Here is a 24,089-nt window from a genome sequence, read left to right as displayed (position 1 = left end):
CTTGACCAAAATTCCAATGCCTGTCATTTTACTTCTTGCATTTGAACATTCAGATGATCGCACAGCTATGTGGATGTGTATAATGTGGATATGCAATATATGGCCAGATATTTAAACACTGGCCTTCCTGTCCACGCAATTTACAAGCACAGATTGAGGACACAGTTGCACACCCATAATTATAGCTGATGCAACTTATGCCATTTATATTTAAAGTACGTGATTATACCCAGCATCCTCACTGCATTGCTGTCTTATGCTGGTGTAATGCCACACAACTGGAGTAACACAGTGGTGAATCCATCCCTATAACTCTAAATGACAAATTGTCTGCACAATTATTTGTGCTTACAAAATTGGTGAAGGAAAAAAGAGGTCCAAATAAGGCTAAGCTGTAAAATCAAGCCCATATTGTATATTCAAATATTTGTTTTTTTGTCTGTTGTTCTTTTCTCATTTGTTTCTTCCTATTTTTAACTGTCAACATTTGATCAAATATCTAAAAACTGTATTTTTACAAAATGTTTTCCCAGTGCCTTTTTCCACAACACACACAACCTTTACCTGGTAATAGATCTGGATATCAAACACCTGTCAAACTATCTACGTAATTTGAAGGTCAAACAACCAATCAGTAGAAGCAAATAATGGGTGTTTCAACTCCTGTATATTTCTTTTCACCAATACCCTTTTTCACCCATGTTCTCTTTACTTAGCGAAAGCTGAATATATAGGAGAAATTAAACTATTTTTGAATTTGGTTCTTAGCAATTGTAGACACCTACCAATCCAGACTATTGTGGTTTGCAGACTTTAATTATATCTGTTATGAGATATAAGTGCTTCAGTTATACTTCAGGAAAAAGAATGATTAATAGTTTAGGATTTTTTTCATAGTCCTTTCTCTTCTGTTTCTTCCTCTAATAACTCTCATTATATGATATAGTAATTTTAATCTTCATCAACATTTGTTAGCAAGCATTGGACTCAGCATCAAACATAAATGTGCAGCATGAAAATAAGGAACTAATATGTGGTCCTTTACTATGAGATGTGTCAAAACATCAGAGGGATTGACAGATCTGAATGTCACTGGTTCTGGGGGTAACTGAATCCTGAGTTTTGGTTTGGAGTTAATATAAGTGACTGAACCAAAGATAATGATGATAAAAAAAATTGTACAACACAAAACAACATACCTTGAACAACATTTTTATCAGGTACTGTAGTGAGGCGGCCTGGTACCCAGCCGCCCTGGAGGAGGAAGGGCCCAGCCGGAGGCCGGACTGGGCAGAGCTGAAGAGCTCTGAGCCCGCCCCGCAAAGGGTCAAGCGCCGACCCGGAAGTATAAAGGCGGGCCTTCCGAGCTCAGTGAGAAGTCAGCGACCAGAGCGAGCGGACGTCCCTCTGGGAGCTCGGCGCCGGGAGGCTCCTACCCTTCCCCGTGCTCACTACCCAGAGGAGCTGCCGGAGCTCCCCCGGGCTCGCTACCCAGAGGAGCTGCTGGAGCTCCCCTGCACCTACTACCCAGAAGAGTCGCTGGAGCCACCCTGGACCGCCGTTCCGGAGGAGTTGCTGGACCTGCCACCCAGCCCTGGCCGTGACGAATCCATGCACCTGGACCCGGTGGAGGACGACCCCAGAATCCAGGTAGGCCCCGAGGGGGAGTTTGGAAGTGGCCCAGGGACAGCAGACCCAGAGCCAATGTCAGTGTGTTGCGGCCAGGATCCCCACTGACACAGCAGCAGCCTGCCTGCCGCTGTTAGGGCCCCGGGCTGGGATGCAGTGGAGTGGGCGGGCCTGCGTCCCCCCTGCCACTCCACTCACGGGTGGCAGTCTCCCCCTCGCCCCAATGCCCTGACCCAGGGCTTTATAGACTGAACTGCTTGCTCAGCCCCTACCTGAGGGCCTGAGCCCTGCACCAGTGTTTGTTGCCCTGCCCTGATCCAGGGCTTGGGCTTTATAGACTGAACTGCTTGCTCGGCCCTTGCTGGAGGGCCTGAGTCCTGAGCCGGTGGTGTCACCCCTGTGTGGTGAGGCGGCCTGGTACCCAGTCGCCCGGAGGACGAAGAGCCCTTCCCCTAACGGCGGATCCTACAGATACTTTCCCGTTTCAATTTACAAAACTTCAGTCTGGGTGAGTTTCTCTTCAGAAAGGGATGCTATTTATCTCTGTGACCTTTACACAGCCCAGCTAGTATATAAGATTTGTAGAGAACTGATAAGGGCACATATTGTGTGTGTATTGTGACAGAAGTATGAGTGACAAGTGGTTAGGAGCAACAATCTAGGCTCATTGTATAAACTATATTATATTAACGTATTAAGTTATGTAAAGAGCAGGTTATTATGATTATGTATATATTAATTCTAATCAGTGTGCCTGGTGCTGCTGCAGGACACAAAATGTGACACGTCCTGCCCCAAGGATCTATAATCTAAAAAAGCCAGACTTATGGAAGGCAGATCCCATTGGGAAAAATAGAGGCAGAAGGAACCTGATGTGGAGGCAGAGTTTGGGATTTTTTAAATCATATTAGATCACTTGGTAGCTCTCATGAAAGATATGAGTTTTTAGGAGATGCTTACATGAGGATATGAAGATGGCTTGTCAAATTGAGATGCTCAAGGCTTCTAAGAGTTACCCAGGGTACAGGCGGCTGATGGGCCAACCAAGAATCTGGCCATATGCTCTGCTCTGCTCCACTCAAACTCTTGGCATATCCCCTGTATCTACCCAATTCCAAAAAAAGCCGGCTAGGTAGCAATGAGCTGGCTACCACTGGCTTTGCATTATCCAAGGAGTTCCCTTTGGCTATCCCTTTAGGGAAACGTTTAGTCTGCTTTGCAATGATTTAACAGCACAAAACAGACACAGTTTTGCCAAAAATTGAACCCCAGTGACTAGCAGTACACTACTTTGGTGAAAAGTTTGTGTAGTGATTCTGAATAACTATATAATGAATAATTTGCACCTTTTTAAATGCTTACCTCAAGGCTAAAATGCCCATCCCAGTTACATATAACGTATGGTAAAATATAGTCTGTGAAATCACTATGAACTGAACATGTTTTGTGTCAGCCAGTTCAAAGGAGAATTTTTATAATCAAAGGAAACATTTTCATTTTCATTAAGGAATATTAACACTCTTTCCCCCTCTAAAACATGGATATAACAACACTGAGATGGTTAAAGTGAAAGTGATTTTTTTCAAAATATTTTGCTGTCTCATGGTCAGGGATCAGATTCATCCCCAAACTATAAGAATAAACAGCACTTCTCCTTAAAATATTTTACATACATAAAGTAATTCATCCAAACAACATCCTTGTGATGCAGATAAGTATTTCAATCCCTAGTTTACCAATGGGAATATTGAGGTACTAATGATAATGGCTTGCAGAAGGCCATAGAGTAATCAAAGCCAGGATAAGACTTCTTGAGTTTGTAGCTCCATTTCCTGTATTCAGACAAATCGACAACATCACTCTGTATTGTTCATTTCTCAAATACACATAAATGCAAGTTTTTGGACCAGCACATATAATAGTGAGCTTAAAGATGGAGAATTCCAAGAAGGTTAGCTAGTGCCAATACACAATTCTTCCTACTTTATATTCCCCAATGTTTCATGCAGTCTACTTTTAAATAAATGAATCTTCCTCCACTTCCCACAACTGCTTTAGCATTTCCTACACTTCAATTTTATCTGATATTCAGCCTAAATATTCCTTTGTTTAGTTTCATAAAGTTGAACAGAGGGTTCAAATGCTAACTCAGCAGTGCAGGAAAATGCACCAAATTGCATGTACAAATACACTGAATCATCTCCTCACTATGGATCCCTCCAATGAGTATTTCTTATCCTTATTATTTCAATCTATCTATCTACCTCTGAATAGACAGAGGAAGATCTTAGTCTGATAATTGTCTGTCAGAGTGACAAACTGTTCACTGTGAAATGTGGAGAAAGTAAATAAGGGAGTGTTATTTACTCCTTCTTATAACACAAGAATTAGGGGTCACCAAATGAAATTAATAGGTATCAGGTTTAAAACAAACAAAAAGAAATATTTTTTCACACAACACACAAACTGTGGAACTCCCTGTCAGGTGATGTTGTGAAGGCCAAGACTGCAATAGGGTTTTAAAAAGAACTAGATAAGTTCATGGAGGATAGGTCCATCAGTGGCTTATTAGCCAGGAGGGGCAGGGATGGTGTCCTTAGTCTCTGTTTGCCAGAAGCTGGGAATGGGCAACAGGGGATGGATCACCTGATGATTTCCTGTTCTGTTCATTCTCTCTGGGGCACCTGTAATTGGCCACTGTTGGGAGACGGGATATTGAGCTAGATGGACCTTTGGTCTGACCCAATATGGCCGTTCTTAACTATAACTTTTTAGCTGTCAGATGAGGAACAATACCCCAAAATGAGAGACATAAGAAATATATGAATTCAGGAAGCTTACTGTTAGATGGCATTAGTTACCTTAATACAAATAACAAGCTACAATTTCATTTTCCTGAATCATAATTTCTACATTAATAACGTACCATATTAAAGGTGAGAACACAAGGTCTGGTTGGGTGTTAAATGCATTGAAAATGTGAGACAATTAAGTGTGCTGTGAGCAGCCATCTATTCCTGTAAAACAAACTGCTCACAAAAAGGCAGACGTGCATACAGAAATAGGAAGCCTGTACAATGCTGCCACTGGGAGCTTCAAAGCATTAAAAGGAAACAATCACTTCTCTGTACTCGCTTCCCCCGTCCCCTGTGTCTACATGACAGCCAGCCACATTTCTCAGAAATGTGTCTGTCACAAGTACAGCCAGGGCAAGGATTGGTTTTTAAAACCTTTTTGAAATCACTTCAGGATCATTTCCCTACTCAGTAGAAAATATGAAGAAATTAAGCAGGAACATGAGGCACAAACATCTACACAGATATTAAATGCACTCTTACTTGCGAAATGCTCTAGTTGAGAAACAAAGCACTCAACAATCAAGACACTCCAAATATCAAGGGGTCTGATTGTCCTCTCATTTACTCCACTATAATCAGGAATGACTGGAGTCAGTGAAATTCCTCATTGGAATTTAGTTTAAGTTTAAGTTTTCTACTACTACTTTTACTCAGCACCATAGCATAGCCTCTATATGTTACTATATGTATTAAATAAATATGGCCGTGAGCTGCCAACGCTGCCGTGTACCCTTTAATGAGGCATCCTTAAGTGAGGAACCATTAACAGAGAGTATTGAAAGTGATAACAGATGTCAGGAAAGCCCTTTTCAGGCCCCTTTAAATCACTCTAAACGGCAGTTTTGATGTTTATTTAATGCATTCTAATAGGCATGAGTGAAAATGTGGTGTTTAAAAGTTATATCTTCTGACAGTGGCCAGTGCCAGATGCTTCAGAGGGAATGGACAAAACTATTTCAAGTGATCCATCCTCTGTCATCCAGTCCCAGCTTCTGGCAGTTGGAGGGTTAGGAATTCTCGGAGCATGGAATTGCATCCTTGACCATGTTGGCTAATAGCTATGGATGAACCAATTTGCCATGAACTTATCTAATTGTTTTTTGAACTTTTGGTCTTCACAACATTCCCTGGCAATGAGCTCCACATTGACTGCATTGTGTGAAGAAGTACTTCCTTTATCTCTTTTAAACCTGCTGCCTACTAATTTCATCATGTGACTCCTGATTCTTGCATTTTGTGAAGGAGTAGATAACACTTCCTTATTCATTTTCTCCAGACCATTCATGATTTTATAGACCTCTGTCATATTCCTCATCAGTTGTCTTTTTTCCAATTTGAACAGTCCCAGTCTTCTTAACTTCTCTTCATATGGAAACTGTTCCATACCCCTAATCATTTTTGCTGTCCTTCTTTGTACCTTTTCCAATTCTAATGTATGATTTTTACAACAGGGTGACAAGAACTGCACTCAATAGTCAGTTGTGGGCATACCATGGATTTATATAGTGGCATATGATATTTTCTGTTTTATTATCTATCCCTTTAATGATTCCTAACATTCTGCTAGGGGTTTTTTGACTGCCACTTCACAGTGAGCAGATGTTTTCAGAAAACTATCCAAGACGACTCCAAAATCTCTCTTTAGTGGCAACGGCTAATTTACATAATTTTATGTACATCATTTTGTATGTATAGCTGAGATTATGTTTTACCAATGTGCATTGCTTTGTACTTATCAACATTGAATTTCCTCTGCCATTTTGTTGCCCATTCACCCAGTTTAGTGACATCCCAGGAAGTTGTCCCAGACAGTCAAAGTTAGATGTAGTAACATAGCAGTTGGTAGCATGTGTTCTCAAGCCATACATGGGAAAAACAAAATCCAGTAAGTAGGGGCATAAATGTCATGGTAAATCTAGCCATTACTCCCAAAGATGTCCTGCAACTCCTTGCATTCTAAAGCCTTGGCAACATATCAGTATGATATGTGTTCATATTAGTTAATACTTTTTATTCAGATGAGGCAGGCAGATATGAGAGATCCACAGTTAAACAGCATTTTATTTATTCAAATGTCAGCAGGCGAAGGAGTCTGGAACTTGCTTATCCTGAGTGCTGTGAATTTTGCTTCACAGCTAAGGAGATCCCCTAATGACTTTTTATACATAAACACAAAATGTCATCTAATTAATGCTGTATTAGAGTTTTGTCTCTAGAGCAATATGCACCTTACAATGTTTCAAGGCCATGCTCACTTCTCCCACATGTTTCCTTCTGCTCTGGAGATCTGACTCAGTATAATTTCCTCATGCAGACAAACACATACTTGCTTTACTAGTCTTCTACTTTAATGGATCATTGCATTTGTATTGTATTTCTGAAATATGCAAACACAATACCCTTTTTGCAAATACAAAACCTAATAGATTAGGAAAAATAATTGAAACTTATCTTGCTTCAGCAGGGCTGGAGTGTATTAATTCTAAACTGATCTTGGGGAATGTGTTTATCCTATTCTAGGAACATAGGGATAAAAAGAGAGATTAGATATTTGTTGACATAACTTCTCCTTTTGGAAACAGCAATACAATTATGACCCTCCTGCGGCTCTGCACGTTCCTGAGGCTGATGTGGGGCTATACAATCTCTTCTCTTTTAAATTCTTGCAGAGAAGTAACCACATTGTTATATCATGAAGGAGGTTTGGAGATAAATGGCACAAAGGTTGCCAAGCACTTATCAGCTCTTTCTCACCATGAACTATTCTCATTCATTATTTATATTGCAGTAGCACCTAAAAGCCCCAACCCAGATCAGGGACCCATTATGCTAGACAGAGATGGACTACAGCATTGGCAGTAAAGGCCCATGCCTCGGGTCCCAGCTCCCAGAGTTGCATTATGAGATCAGAATCTAAGCTTTCCTTTATATATATATATACCTCCTGGATGCAAAGAAAAGTTTCAAAATGTGACTCAAGCATAATTGATGCCTGCCTGGCTCTGGCTCTGGCTCTGGCTCTGCAGCCAGGCTGAAGCAATAGCACCAAGAGGTGCAAAATGCTCTATTCAGTCTTAACTCTAAAACCTGCTGCCTTCCCAAGGGGTAGGGTCCCATCACAGGGTCATGACACCAGGATGCCCTATATGTGTTATGTCTAGTCCCCCAGCTTGCCTTAATTTAACCTTGGTGCTAGGCACTGTACAAACATAGTAGGAGACAGTCCCTGCCACAAAACCTTTATAATCTAGTACAGAGCCACAAAAAAGAATAAAACCCATCTCTTCAAAAATCCAAAAAGAAATGAGAATGAAAAAAAAAAAGCAAAACCTTGAGGTTAATGGTTGTACATGGCGGTTTTTGCATGCAGAAAATTCATTTTTGACAAGCTGTTTCCAAGGTGAATTTCCAGCCTGGGCAAATAAGGAAAAAAATCTAGATTTTCCCATGCGGCTAGAATTTTCACATGAAAATATTATACAGAGCTGTGTCAGCAGGTGGAAATTCACTATTTTACTTTGGATTAAATACAGTGTGATTCTCAGTGCACAGCTTCACTATGGAGCAAAATCAGCACTGCTGCAATCGAAGCATCAATTTAGGAGGTCTGGTGAAGGCGTGCTAAATCAATAGGAGAGCACTTTCCCATCGATTTCTGTGCTCCACCTCCCTGAGAAGGTAAGTTGGCAGGACAGCATCTTCCTTCGACACAGCACAGGGTAGACATTGTACTATGTGGATCTAGCTACGTCGACTTCAGTTATGTTATTCACATAACTGAAGTAGCGTAGCTTAGATCGATTTACTGTGGTAATGTAGACCAGGCCTCAGACAAAAATACAGCTCTTTTCACATGCACTTTTACCTTTAAGTTCAGTAATTTTCGCAGCACTCTTCTATTCACATTTTAGTGTACATTGATTTTACCTACAATTGTGAGCAACTTGCTGTGAGATTGATTGGAGAAATCTGATCACCAATCCCTTTTATCATCTGACCCTCATTTCCCCAAAGGATTAAAATATTATACAAATAGCCATGTTACATTCATCTTGCTGAGGGGAGTAGTTCCTACTGAAGGTAATGGAACTTATCATGCATAAGGTAAAAAGGATGTGGCTCATGTATAATTCATATGCATTGCAGTATGTGTGTACAAATTTAGTTGTGATCTAGGGGTCATTTCTTCCTTCTTGTGTGTAGTAGTAAACTACGTGTTGAATCAGAATTAAATCCCACCTCGCTGTTAGTTCCTGAGCATGTAATAGATATGTATGGCTTGATCCTGCAAGATACCCTCAGTTCCTTGGAGGTGTAGTGATCAACAACTGTGAGGTACTGAGCATGCTCAAATCTAAATGAAACTCATTTCCAATAAACGAGTAATCAAATACATTGTTATTTAATGACAGTTTTATTTATACTGGAAAAGAAATTGTTTCACTATGCACTGTGTTGGCCTTTGCTGAATAACTACAAAATCCTACTATTGTAAACTTAGTCCTCCTTATCCCAAGTTGATGGAGCTATGCTGATTTACATGAACTGAAGATCTGACCCAGGAAGAAATGTCTTCCTGGGAAATATATAGAGCTAAAGAAACTGACAAGACTTATTAGATTCTTCATTTCTGAGGGACCTTCACTTTCATTTTCTGAGATGTGATGCATTTTTATTAAATACACTGTAATATCACAGTGCAAACTTGTATCCGAGTCACTACCTCATTTTGAAATAATGTTTTTCTATGTATGTCCTTCCTGTTTGAATACAGTGTTGGTATTTTGGATTATTCCCTGTGAGTTCTGTACCTCAAAGCAGGACCCTGGAATCCCCATAGTAACCACTGTCATATAATTATGATATGTCATACAAAGCATGCCATATAAGATATCATATGAAAGGTCATAATCTGCTGAAACTGATTGTTCTGTCAAAATATGTATTTCTTCAGTGTGTATGAAGTTATGAGATGTTGCTGCATGATTATAATTTAAATATGTTGTAACTTTGAGAGTTATCTACTACCAGTTCTCCAGTGAACACAAAGGAGGTGATCCACTCCCAGGAGCGTGCTACATGGCCATTAATCAGCAGGGGAATTGTAAACAAGGGATTTACAGGGCTGTAAGAGAGGCACCACACAATGGGATTGTTCAAACTTGTGACTCAGCAAAGCCAACCAGGACATGTCTGGGCTAGTGTCCACCAGGCACATGGATTCAGGATATAAAAGAGGGGACAGTGGCATTATGCCTTTGACTTTCTCCTCCCCCACTCATGCTAGAAGCAACAAGAACACTGGAAAGAAACACTTGAACTGAGGAGACTGGTACGAGGCTTAAAGGGGAGTGAGAAAAACTGCTTGATCCAAATACTGTCTAATAAGGTTTAAGATTTAGACTTTGCGCTTACCTTTTATTTTTTTTCAGTAACTATCTCTGACCTTTTGTGCCTACCATTTATAATCCCTTAAAATCTACCTTTCTATAGTTAATAAATCTATTTTATATTTTACCTAAAACAGTGTTTTGGTTGGGAAATCTCAGCTCAGTTTACAAAGGCTAGTCTGTGTCCTCTCCACGTCAAGGGAGGGGCGGATAATAAACTTATACGGATCAGGCTTCTGACAGGGCAAGATGGTATATTCCAAGGTTGGGGGCTTGAGAGATTTGCTGGTGCCTTTCTCTGTGTGATTCGTGAGTGGAGCATTCATGCAATTTAGATGGGTGTGGGGCTTCACATGCTGTTGTACTGAGCAATTACAGTGCCCAGAGGGATCTGCTGCTTGTCACTAGCAAAGCATTGTGTGATACCGCCCAGGCTGGAAAGTTAAGGGGACAGTGATATCCAAGTTCTAGGTTGTACCCTGGGAATCCCGTCACATTCCCCTTCCTTAACATATCTGCAAATTCCAGATTGAACCATAGCCATATAACAATGCTGGTGAAGATGTCATGCTGTGGGGTTCCACAGGGGTCTGTTTTGGGACCGTCTCTGTTCAATATCTTCATCAACGACATATATTGGCATAGAAAGTACGCTTATTAAGTTTGTAGATGATACCAAACTGGGAGGGATTGCAACTGCTTTGGAGGATAGGGTCATAATTCAAAATGATCTGGACAAATTGGAGAAATGGTCTGAGGTAAACAGGATGAAGTTTAATAAAGACAAATGCAAAGTACTCCACTTAGGAAGGAACAATCAATTACACACATACAGAATGGGAAGAGACTGTCTAGGAAGGAATATGGCAGAAAGGGATCTAGGGGTTATAGTGGACCACAAGCTAAATATGAGTCAGTGTGATGCTGTTGCAAACATGATTCTGGGATGCATTAACAGGTGTGTTGTGAGCAAGACACGAGAAGTCATTCTTCCGCTCTACTTTGCGCTGGTTAGGCCTCAACTGGAATATTGCATCCAGTTCTGGGCACTGCATTTCAAGAAAGATGTGGAGAAATTGAAGAGGGTCCAGAGAAGAGCAACAAGAATGATTAAAGGTCTAGAGAACATGACCTATGAAGGAAGGCTGAAAGAATTGGGTTTGTTTAGTTTGGAAAAGAGAAGACTGAGAGGGGACATGATAGCAGTTTTCATGTATCTAAAAGGGTCTCTTAAGGAGGAGGGAGATAACTTGTTCATCTTAGCCTCTAAGGATAGAACACGAAGCAATGGGCTTAAACTGCAGCAAGGGAGGTTTAGGTTGGACATTAGGAAAAAGTTCCTAACTGTCAGGGTAGTTAAACACTTGAATAAATTGCCTAGGGAGGTTGTGGAATCTCTATCTGTGGAGATATTTAAGAGTAGGTTAGATAAATGTCTATCCGTGATGGTCTAGACAGTATTTGGTCCTGCCATGAGGGCAGGGGACTGGACTCGATGACCTCTTGAGGTCCCTTTCAGCCCTACAATCTATGAAACTAAGCAAATGCAGTGCCATAGAACACTGGCTTTTTTTCATTTCCTTCTCAAGGCTGTTAGGATCTCCTAAACACTTCACTGTTCCAGCATTTTTACATTCTCTGAACAGACTCTTCTTGACTCAGAAACTTACCTAAAAATATCAAGCAGCTGAAGGGAAAACAACCCACTTGTTCATCCATAGGAGTGGGCTGAAACACTGTCAGACAAACTATTTGCTTGGACAACACTCAATATGCTCAACCACCTGCTGCGTGAATGAGCTCAGACAATGAGAACTTCTCTAACAATGTGCAGGATCCTAAAATAAATTTTAAAAGGCAATCTCAGCATTTCTGAACAGATGGATAAAATAAAAGGACATCTCCTCAATCAAGAAATCCCTGGTTGATTTATTCTTAGTAATAATACTTACTACTTACTTATCTTCAAAGTACTTTGCAAACATTAACTAATACTCACAAAAGCCCCTGTGACATAGGTAAGTATCATTATCCCCTTTTCACTGAGAAGTTACATGACTGAAAAGCCACACACAATGAATCCTTTCAAAGTCAGGTTTAGGATTATTGCAACCCAGTTTTATACTCTCTCTTTATATGGAGTGATACATCAGTTTAACAGATGACAGATATGAGCACTAAGGAAATTGAATTGTCGTTAGAAAAAAATGATTATTTACCGTAGTAAGTGCAAGAAATCTATGAACAACTAAGAACTTCAAAGTTGTCAGAAAGCTGCATACTAGAGGTGGCCAGTAATCCACTGTGAATAATATTAGCTGAGAATTTTGGCAATTTTTCCTTGAATAATTATTTGTGAATACAGTTAGTGGTGGATTCTCCACTATACTGATAGCTTTAAAATCAAAATTAGATTTTTTTTCCCTAAAAGGTATGTGTGACAGGTTGGATTACAGAAACCCCCTCTGGGAGCTGCCAACTGACACGCCAAGATTACCTTTGCCCCTGTGTTGTTTTTTTTTGCTAGTTCAGGACTTCAGCACCCTATTTTGCTGAGCCAGAAACTTTTGTCAGCTTTAGCACAGACCCAGGGTCTGAATTACTTGCCCCAAAGCAGTAGGTTTACCTGAAAGCAGCTAACAGAAGTGTGCTTGCTTTTAGCACTTAGATGCCCAACTTTTAATGGGGTTTAAACCCAAATAAATCTGTTTTACCCTGTATAAAGCTTATGCAGGGTAAACTCATAAATTGTTTGCCCTCTATAACACTGATAGAGAGAGATATGCACAGTTGTTTGCTTCCCCAGGTATTAATACATACTCTAAGTAAAAAGTGATATTATTAAATACAGAAAGTAGGATTTAAGTGGTTCCAAGTAGTAACAGACAGAACAAAGTAAGTTACCAAGCAAAATAAAATAAAATGCACAAATCTATGTCTAATTAAACTGAATGCAGATAATCTCACCCTTAGAGATGCTTTAGTAAGTTTTTTTTTCTCAAACTGGTTTCAGAGTAGCAGCCGTGTTAGTCTGTATCTGTAAAAAGAACAGGAGTCCTTGTGGCACCTTAGAGACTAACAAATTTATTTGAGCATAAGCTTTCGTGGGCTACAGCCCAGTTCATTGGACGCATAGAATGGAACATATAGTGAGGAGATATATATACATACAAAGAACATGAAAAGGTGGGAGTTGCCCAATCAACTCTAAGAGGCTAATTAGTTAAGATGAACTGTTGTCAGCAGGAGAAAAAAAAACTTTTGTAGTGATCATCAAGATGGCCCATTTAAGACAGTTTGACAAGAAGCTGTGAGGATACTTAACATGGGGGAAATAGAGTCAATGTGTGTAATGGCTCAGCCATTCCCAGTCTCTATTTGAGCCTAAATTGATAGTATCTAGTTTGCATATCAATTCAAGTTCAGCCGTTTCTCGTTGGAGTCTGTTTTTGAAGCTTTTCTGTTGCAAAATCGCCACCTTTAAGTCTGTTACTGAATGGTCAGAGAGGTTGAAGTGTTCTCCTACAGGTTTTTGAATGTTATGATTCCTGATGTCAGATTTGTGTCCATTTATTCTTTTGTGTAGAGACTGTCTGGTTTGGCCATGTACATTTCCGCCATGTTAAGTATCCTCACAGCTTCTTGTCAAACTGTCTTAAAGGTATAGGCTGAGCCCTGGTTGACTCTCTCCAATCTCAGCTCTCATTGGCTCTCAGTAAGCCATTTCCTGATTGGATGCCGGCCTGTGCAGTCTCTCTGGCCTACTCTAGCCCCCTCTTACATGCCCTATATGCTGCCTGAGCCTCCTGATCAGACAGGGAGACAGCCAGAGTGGTCTTTACTCCCAGGGCCACTGGCACACCAAGGTGACCTATTTAAATGTATCCAGATATGAATCATAGAAGATTAGGGTTGGAAGAGACCTCAGGAGGTCATCCAGTCCAACCCTCTGCTCAAAGCAGGACCAACCCCAACTAAATCATCCCAGCCAGGGCTTTGTCAAGCCAGGCCTTAAAAACTTCTACGGATGGAGATTCCACCATCTCCCTAGGTAACCCATTCCAGTGCTTCACCACCCTCCTAGTTAAATAGTGTTTCCAAATATCCAACCTAGACCTCCCCCACTACAACTTGAGACCATTGCTTCTTGTTCTGTCATCTGCCACCACTTAGCTTAGCTCCATCCTCTTTGGAACCCCCCTTCAGGTAGTTGAAGGCGGCTATCAAATATCCCCTCACTCTTCTCTTCTGCAGACTAAATAAGCCCAGTTCCCTCAGCCTCTCCTTGTAAGTCATGTGCCCCAGTCCTCTAATCATTTTTGTTGCCCTCCGCTGGACTCTCCCCAATTTGTAAACATCCTTTCTGTAGTGGGGGGGCCCAAGACTAGATGCAGTACTCCAGATGTGGCCTCACCAGTGCCAAATAGAGGGGAATAATCACTTCCCTCGATCTGCTGGCAATGCTTCTACTAATGCAGCCCAATATGCCGTTAGCCTTCTTGGCAAAAAGGGCACACTGCTGACTCATATCCAGCTTCTTGTTCACTGTAATCCCCAAGTCCTTTTCTGCAGAACTGCTTCTTAGTCAGTCAGTCCCTAGCCTGCATCAGTGCATGGGATTCTTCCATCCTAAGTGCAGGACTCTGCACTTGTCCTTGTTGAACCTCATCAGATTTCTTTTGGCCCAATCCTCTAATTTGTCTAGGTCATTCTGCACCCTATCCCTTCCCTCCAGCATCTCTCTGTCTCCCCACAGCTTAGTGTCATCTGCAAACTTGCTGAGGGTGCTGAGGATAGCCATGAGTTTTCAAAGATAATGGCCAATGGCTCTGTAATCACATCAGCCTTAGCACCTTCGGATGCATTAGATACGGACCCATGGACTTGTGCATGTCCAGCTTTTCCAAATAGTCCTTAACCTGTTCTTTCACCACTGAGAGATGCTCACTTCCTCCCCATACTGTGCTGCCCAGTGCAGCAGTCTGGGAGCTGACCTTGTTTGTGAAGACTGAGGCAAAAGGACCATTGAGTACTTCAGCTTTTTCCATATGTCTCTGAATCATCTTCTAGTCCCATCTTGGGTCACAAGAGACACCTCGCCCACCTTTGTTTCTCAGACTCCTGTTCACTAGGCAGAGGAAGATCTGCTTTTGTTGCTCCATAAATTGTTGGAACTGGAACTGCTGCTGCTCTCCAGATCATTTCAAAAGGGATTCCTTTTTCATCCTGGCAGAGCCGGTTCTCAGACTCACGCCAAATCAGCTTGCCCACTTTCTGCACCATGCATGGGCTGCTGCACTGATTTCCCAGGCCAAAAAGTAAAACAGTCAGACAGACATCGGTCAGTTGTGGTCCCTTTTCTCCAGGAACATCTTTATGGGAACATATAAAGAGTTCAAACAGAACAAACTAAAGCACTAAATAGCACTAACAAAATAAAGGCAGCAACTACAATCAAGTCTCCACACTCCTATAGACCTGTAGCCAGGGCTTCATCTCCCACCTAGCTGTTTCCCCCCTGCTGTCTCACAGGCACTATTTGATTAGTTCCCCTGATCCCTCTAGGAGGTCAGGTTTAATTTGCTGCTGCATAAACAATTTAGGGTCTGGCTAGGGGGTGCCTTTGTCATCCTATCATAGTGGGATTTTCCCATGGATCTCTGAACATCCATCTGTGGATCCCTTGGAGCTCACTACCAGGGGGTGGGCATAAGAGTGGCTGGACACAGAACCAGCTAAGAGCCTCTGTGAGGGTGACCTTAGCCTGCTGTGAATCCTGGTGGACCTTTGGGTTATGGTCCAGGTTCCATGCCTTATTCCATGAATGGGACAAACCTTGTCCTCTCTCATAGACCAGTGAGAGGGGAACTCTGAGCATGTTCATGAAGCAGTGAGACGTGTGAGACTCTGGAGTGAGACCTGCCTGGGGACTGGGCAAATGTGCCGTACAGTAACTACCTTTTTTTAAGGAAACAGAGCTTGTGTACCCTTTATAAACAAACAAGTTACACTGAGAAAATCCCTGATTCCCTATCCCTGATTTCTGCTCCAAACAGGAACTGACTCATAAGGCCCTGAATTCTACTACTGCTCAGCAAAGGGACAATTGTGTGCAATCTTTAGCAAAGAAAAAAGAGGGTGAGAGAAAAACAAAAGGCAAGAGATAGACTTCAGAAAATGAGAATGACTCATTGGGTCACTATCAGACGTTATATGTAAAATACAACTTTTTAATAATAGACAAAGAAAGGTAATGATTAATCTGAATCCAGCACGTCCTAAGAAAGATCTTCTGTTGAATAAATCAGGACCATAGGTCAGCTCAGGATTATTTAATTTTATAGCCAATATTTTTTTTCCACTGGGATACAGTTAAAGTAGTACACAGCTCAGTTTCCCAAGAAGAGTATAATTTATCTAGGCTTAATGCTGCTGCCTTCCTAAAATAAGAATACAATACTATCATGGCCTATCATGTTTATCAACATCTTTCAGAAGTTTTAACAAATAAGATAATTCCAGAATGGACAACACACTAGGACTGAACTAGTATTTCAACAAATACTTTGTGAAGGATGTTTTCTGTAGATGGTGTGAGTTTTGTAAGAGCAAAGCTGGTTTAAATGTGCCTGTTTGAATCAACTGGGAAACATAGGTCACACAATGTTTCCATATTTTTTATATTTTTTATTAATTAAGAAAGGCAGAATTTCACCAGATGATCGACTCCTTGTGGAATAAGGGATGGAACATAAAGGCTCAGCTGAATGTTTCTGGAGGTTTGTGTTGTGTCTGTTGTTCTTCCCACATTAGAACTTAATGTCTATGCCTGGGAACAAATGCACTCAAATTGCTACTGGTTGAGATCCTGATCCAACATCCATTAAAATTAATGGGAATCTTTCAAATGACTTCAGTGGGCACGGGACCAGGTCCTAAATTAGTACTAACTCCATACTACATTTCCACTGCTATAAGCAAGCAGTAAATATAATTAAACTAGATCCTTCTTACAAATAAGCTCCTGAAATGTAACCAATATCTCGCTTTTGTTGAAACTGATCTGTACTAGCCCACAGCTGGGCATATTGTTACCGGTACCAGTGAAAATTTGGATTCAGTTTGCTCAGTGCACAGCAGTTTATTTGAGAAATAACCTCTTACTGCTTATGTGATTCTATAATATGTCTCCCTAATAAGCCCCAATTCCCCAAGCATAAACCCTCAGTAACTATGTTGGCCTTACACAGTATCCTGATTGGCAAACAAAGCAGGTATAGCTACGAGTCCTACATGGGAACTTTTTTTCTTCTCTTCTCTTTTCTTCTCAAGCACTTGGTCTGTCAAATGTCCCCCAAAGCAGGGTCTTGGTTATCCCGAGGCCCTATGGTTCAAAAGTCCCTTGTAGCAGGGTTTTGGCTACCCTGAGACCTTCTGTCTTACAGTGCCATGGACCTCTTCAGACGTTAATTGGGGAATTAACTGACTAACTCTGCTTAGCATTTATACCTCTTGTTCGCAGAGGAGTCACATGTCCCAGAAATTTGCCCTGTGGGTGTTCCATTACTGGTTTTTCTAATTAATATTTTAAAAGGGACTGCAAAACAGGCAGAGACCGAAGATTAGTTGACGTTTACCCTCTCATCAATCATTCGCTTGAGCTCTTAGCACGATGCCATCCAAAAGGGTCATTTTGACCCGGGTCAGCCTGTGTTAAGCTCACTGATCCCATGTTTTTGCGTTTTCTTTACTTGGTGAGCTGGCCATTGGCTGATCTATTCCAAAGTTCCATGTTGAAACACACACGCAGATAGAGACTCTAATCACTCTCAGTAAATTTCCATACCAACTGTCTGATGCCAAGAGAATCCTGCTCCCAGAATACTTCAGCAAATTCAGACATATCACACCATACTAAACTCATGTTCACCACATTCATTCATATCAATCACAATAATTCATAATAATTCAACAATCCCAACAGCTTTCTCTTTTGCTTTCTTTCCTTGCCTAGCCTATACACCCTGAAGCGTTGTCAAGTCATTTACTCACTCCTACTTGCATCTGAAGAAGTGGGTATTCACCCACGAAAGCTCATGCTGCAAAACGTCTGTTAGTCTATAAGGTGCCACAGGATTCTTTGCTGCTTTCACTCCTACTGTAGTCAGATACCTTATTCCCTCTGTGACTGAAAATACTTCCCCGACCTGGGGTAGATCTTCATTGAAGCTGCCCACGACATAACAGAGGTGTTGTTATTATTCCCAGCTCTTCCAAGAATATTGCCATTTCTGATAGATAGAGAGATAGAATGAAGAGATTGCATCATCTAGAGAAAAGCCAAGTCCACGGCCCAAAGAAACTGGAGCCAACAGAAGCTGCTCAAGCAGGTTTGCAACCTTGTAGGGAAGGAAAGGAAGATGGGGCCCAGCCATGACCACCCATCCCCACAAGTTCCTTGTGGACCCAGAACTCTCCATGGAAGACCCCGCCAGCCCTTTGGAGGCAGTAGAACCCATGCATACACACCCTGCCCCTCAGCCGTGTGGGCTTGGGGAAGAAATTCTATGGTGGAGACAGCACCAGGAGCCAGAGAAACTCTTCAGGAGCAGAAGGTGGCACAGGAACTGTCCCAGCAGAGACTCTGGGAAACCGATGATGTCATAAAACTCCTATCCACAATTTTCACTCTAGATGTTCCCCTGTGCTGATTGGCCATTCACTCCAACCTCTTCCCGCACCTCAGAGTCTCTTCACCTCAGCCTCAGTCCACCTTCCTTCCATGGTCCCTCTCCTCTACCTCCTTTCACTCCTTCTTCCCCTTGCCATGTCCTCTTTATTCCCTTCCATTTCTTGTCCCCTCTCCCTTCATTTGTTGAAATAACCCCCTTCTAACAAAACCCCAATATTAAAGAAATATTGCAGCAGTAGCATGTTGTTTGCAGCCCATCTCACTATCTCTTTCCCCTAGTGTGTGTCTGCCTTGTCTATTTAGACTATATGCTTTTGGGGGCAGGAATTGTCTCCTATTCAGTCTTCGTACAGTGCCAACACAATGTGGCCCTGTTCTTGGTTGGCCCCTAGTCACTACCATAATAAATCAGATAAATTCTCCTCCTCCATGTCCTACATCACCTTTTGAAGGCTACTCATATAAGGACATCCTAGCAAAGTGTGAGCTCCTTCTGCTAAGAAGTATTTTGGGATTACTCACCAGGTCAGGTCAGCTAGCCCCAGTTCAGCTCAGAACCAAATGAAGTGTGAATCTGAACTAAAGAGAAATCTGAAAAGAATTTACAGAGATACTTAAGCATATCAAAAACAATGTGTCAAAAGTTGGCTGGCCATTTTAAAGGGATATCGGTCTCAGCCCACCTGTGACTCAGCTGATTTGCTTCCCCAGGCAAAGAGAGTGAATTAAGTCACAGGATAGATGGCCATGTGACTAAACCAGGCCTCTGGGGGCATAAAAACAGAGGCCTAAGGATGTTCAAAGTTAGGACTGCAGAGTGAAGCTGCAGGATGAGAGAATCTCCTGCAGTGGTCTCTGCTAGAGGATGTCATGGCTCGATGGAAAGCCCTAGCTGGAGGTTTTGTTTCCCTTTTGGGGAGAAGGCAAATGAGACAGGCCAGGCCAAGCCAGGTCACGTTCTCTTCTCTAGAGGCTCAGAGAACACTAGGAGGCAGTACCTCAGGGAGAAGGTGCTGTGCTGATCTTAAGGCTGGGGTGGAAGGCTTTTTGTGTTTATTTTTTGAAATGTATGTTACTAAACTGGCCCCTAAAAAGAGATGTTATTGGAATTGTGGAAGCATTTTTGTGAGTTTATTGAGGAACCCAAAGTGGAAACTGAGGCAGGAAGCTGCAGAATCAACTCTGACCATGAGAGGGTGTGTAGGAGGCAGATGACCCTGTTACACAATGTTACCACATTGTCTATATTGAGCAGGCTTAACAATATTTTTGGCACAGATACAACACAATATGTTCAGTGTTTGTAACACAACCTGGAAAAAAGTCTCTGACACTTATTAAACCTGGCATCACTAAAGGCCTGATCCTCTAAAAGTAAGGTAGGACTTGTTCTGCCAATTCATATTATTTTTGCACAGAAATGGCCCGCACAGTTGATCTTTTCAATCACCAAAATTCATTGCACTATTCAACCCTGCATGTAGATTTAGGTCGGGGTAGGCAACCTATGGCAAGTGTGCCGAAGGCGGCACGTGAGCTGATTTTCAGTGGCACTCACACTGCCCAGGTCCTGGTCACTGGTTTGGAGGGCTCTGCATTTTAATTTAATTTTAAATGAAGCTTCTTAAACATTGTAAAAACCTTATTTACTTTACATACAATAGTAGTTTAGTTATATATTATACACTTATAGAAAGAGACCGTCTAAAAATGTTAAAATGTATTACTGGCACGCAAAACCTTAAATTACAGTGAATAAATGAAGACTCAGCACACCACTTCTGAAAGGTTGCCGACCCCTGATTTAGGTGCTTAGAGCGAGCAGGAGAATAAAACTTGGAAAGATTTATGGGAAATAAGGGGAAATATGTTCATAAGTCACAAATGGACTGCAAAAGCCTAGGTTGGTGTCACAGAAATACAAGACAGTTCATCAGCTTGACAGACAGTGCTGGAAATGAAATGGAATGGTCAGGCATCACTAATGTGATTAACTCACTTGATTTCATGGTTTAAAAAAAGTAAATGAGTTGTCCCAAATGTGATTTAGTGTTTTAGTAACATGCATCATGGATCAGCAAACACTTGTTGTTGAGGGTTACCTTAACCTTGAAATATTTAGTCTCTGAATCAGATTTGCTTTGGGAAGAAAGGTCTTGTTGCAAATTCAAATTCTTGTTTCAAAACCCTCTTGGTTATACGTTTTGTATTCTGAGGCAACTGTACTGGTAAAGTTTTTCTATTCTATTCTATCTAGCTAATTCACAGTCCTATATCACACCCATCACAATGGTATCTGAGGACCTATAAGTGATGTATGATACAATGTGACTAGCCTCTGTCATGTGTAGATCTTTTTATAATCCACTCCCCTCTCGTAAGTCACCATCTCTTCTCGCCATTTTGAATGTGTGAATCTGAATAGCAAAAGGTTCATTTTGGCAATAGGAAGCCCTTATGCCCTCTTATTATATGTACTCATATCTCTGGGACAAGTCTGGCATGAGAATTCAAAGCATGAGTAGAGGAAACATGGTCTCCTAGCTGTTAAATTGTCCAGATGTGAAAAGTTACAAAGCCCAAGTAAACAATTCCCCAATTCTGGATATCAGTCTTGTGTCATATAATCTGATTAGAAAGCCCATTGCTTAAAAAATAGAGATATGTCCCATGAGTTCCATGTACCTACCAAGCCATACAATGCTATACTGGCTATTATGACACCGTGTCTGACTGTAGAACAACTAATGGTGACCTGTGCTGTAGCACAAAGAAAGTGTGGAGATCTACCACAGAGGATCCTAAAGAAAATCATTGAAGCACCTAAAGCTTGGCCAAATTACCATGTGACTGTGAGAAGTTGCTAAATTGGCCCACAATAGCAGTTAGTTATAATCTTAATTACTAGGGCTGTCGAGTGATTAAAAAATTAATCATGTGATTAATCGCGCTGTTAATAATAGAATACTGTACCATTTATTAAAATATTTATGGATGTTTTCTACATTTTCAAATATATTGATTTCATTTACAACACAGAATACAAAGTGTACAGTGCTCACTTTTTATATTTATTTTTTATTACAAATATTTGCACTGTAAAAAACAAAAGAAATAGTATTTTTCAATTCCCCTATTGGAAGTACTGTAGTGCAGTCTCATGATGAACTTACAAATGTAGAATTATGTACAAAAAAAACTGCATTAAAAATAAAACAATGTAAAACTTTAGAGCCTACAAGACCACTCAGTCCTATTTCAGCCAATTGCTCAGACATACAAGTTTGGTGACAATTTGCAGGAGATAATGCTGCTCACTTCTTGTTTACAGTGTCCCCTGAACATGAGAACAGGCATTTGCATGGCACAGTTGTAGCCAGTGTTGCAAGATATTTACATGCCACATGTGCTAAAGATTCATATGTCCCTTCATGCTTCAACCACCATTCCAGAGGACATGCATCCATGCTGATGACGGATTCTGCTCAATAACGACCCAAAGCAGAGCAGACTGACTGGTGTTCATTTTCATCATCTGAGTCAGATGCCACCTGCAGAAGGTTGGTTTTCTTTTTTGGTGGTTCCGCATAAGAGTGTTGCTCTTTTAAGACTTCTGTAAGCATGCTCCACACCTCATCCCTCTCAAATTTTGGATGGCACTTCAGATTCTTAAACCTTGAGTCGAGTGCTGTAGCTATTTTTAGAAATCTCACATTGATACCTTTGCATTTTGTCAAAACTGCAGTGAAAGTGTTCTTAAAATGAACATGTGCTGGGTCATCATCTGAGACTGTTATAACATGAAATATATGACAGAATGTGGGTAAAACAGAACACAGGAGACACATAATTATCCCCCAAGGAGTTCAGTCACAAATTTAATTAATGCATTATTTTTTTAACGAGCATCGTCAGCATGGAAGCATGTCCTCTGGAATGGTGGCCGAAGCATGAAGGGGCATACGAATGTTTTGAATATCTGGCTCGTAAATTCCTTGCAACAATGGGTACAAAAGTGCCTGTTCTCACTTTCAGGTCACATTGTAAATAAGAAGCAGGCAGCATTATCTCCTGCAAATGTAAGCAAACTTGGCTGAACAAGAAGTAGGACTGAATGGACTTGTAGGTTCTAAAGTTTTACATTGTTTTGGTTTTGAGTGCAGTTATGTAACAAAAAAATCTACATTTTCATGATAAAGAGATTGCACTACAGTACTTGTTTTAGGTGAATTGAAAATTACTATTTCTTTTATCATTTTTACAGTGCAAATATTTGTACTCAAAAATAATAATATAAAGTGAGCACTGTACACTTTGTATTCTGTGTTGTAATAGAAATCAATATATTTGAAAATGTAGAAAAACATCCAAATATATTTAATAAATTTCAATTGGTATTCTGTTGTTTAACAGTACAATTAATCACAATTAATTGTTTTAATTGCAATTAATTTTTTTGAGTTAATCGCATGAGTTAACTGCAATTAATCTACAGCCCTATTAATTATTGAACACATTTTCTGGTTTTCAGGGAGGACAATATCCAGTGTCCAAGCGTTCTATGCTGTAGGTCTACAGAAGCCTAGACACAGACTCGGATCACTGTGCAGTGTTCACTACAGTCAGAATCACACTGAATACTTCAAAATTTGCAAATAACAAGAGAATTTACTATGTTGAAGCTTTGAAAAATAGACCTTATAATGAACTTTTAGAATACAACTGGTGGCTGCTTTGCCCCTGTCTTAGACTTAGAGGACACAACAGTGGAACAGCTCTGGGCAGAGGCAAAATACATCATTCATGCCATGAGCAAGAAGGTTGTAGGGATGAGGTTGTATCCAAAAAGGAAAGACTGGGTGACACCAGAGATCGAAAACGTATCAAAAAGAAAAATAAAAGAAGTGTATAAAGAACACCTGGAAGCTGAAGATTGCCCCCTGAGCAGAAAAACAAATACAGACAAATGCAGCTCAAGAAGGAACTAAAAGGAATGGCTAGAGAGAGCAGGTGAAGACATTGAAAAAACACTTTCAAAAAAATCAATGCAAGAGGGCTTTTTCAGAAAATTAGACTACTATCAACAAAGCTAACACCTGTGTGGGGAGACAGGGTGGCTCCCCGCCGAGCCGGAGCGGAAACCGCCGCGTTCCCCGCCGGAGGGGGCGGGGCCAGGGCGAGTTCGCTCCGTCCCCAGCTGCGGGAGGGGCGGAGCGGGGCTGTCATAAACAGATAGTTAAGGGTTAAAGTCTGTTTTACCTGTAAAGGGTTAACATGTAGTACCTGGTGACCACCTGACCAGAGGACCAATCAGAGATAAGATTTTTTCAAATCTCTGTGGAGGGAAGCCTTTGTCTGTGTGAGAACTGTTTTTGGGTCTAACAGAGGACAGTCATGTCTCCAAGTTCTCCTGGAGTAGTTTCTACTAATTAATAGTGAGTATTAATTAGAAAGGCGAATTAGTTTTATGATTTGATTTCTACATTTGCAATTGTGTGTTTGCTAAAGGAAATGCTTTAT

General features: G+C 41.0%; 1 protein-coding gene across 1 annotated transcript in view; it reads left to right on the top strand.

Annotated features, from left to right (window-relative positions):
- Window positions 1–24,089, top strand: part of LOC123361765 — a 124,050-nt gene that overhangs the window by 59,999 nt on the left and 39,962 nt on the right. The window contains exon 2 of the mRNA XM_045001897.1: window positions 1,384–1,650. Within this exon, the coding sequence (XP_044857832.1) occupies window positions 1,384–1,650 (267 nt within the window). The remainder of the gene's footprint in view (window positions 1–1,383; window positions 1,651–24,089) is intronic.

This window comes from Mauremys mutica, chromosome 1 (genome assembly GCF_020497125.1).
Source record: "Mauremys mutica isolate MM-2020 ecotype Southern chromosome 1, ASM2049712v1, whole genome shotgun sequence".
In the NCBI taxonomy this organism is placed as follows: domain Eukaryota; kingdom Metazoa; phylum Chordata; order Testudines; family Geoemydidae; genus Mauremys; species Mauremys mutica.
This window is presented reverse-complemented; position numbering and strand designations above follow the sequence as displayed.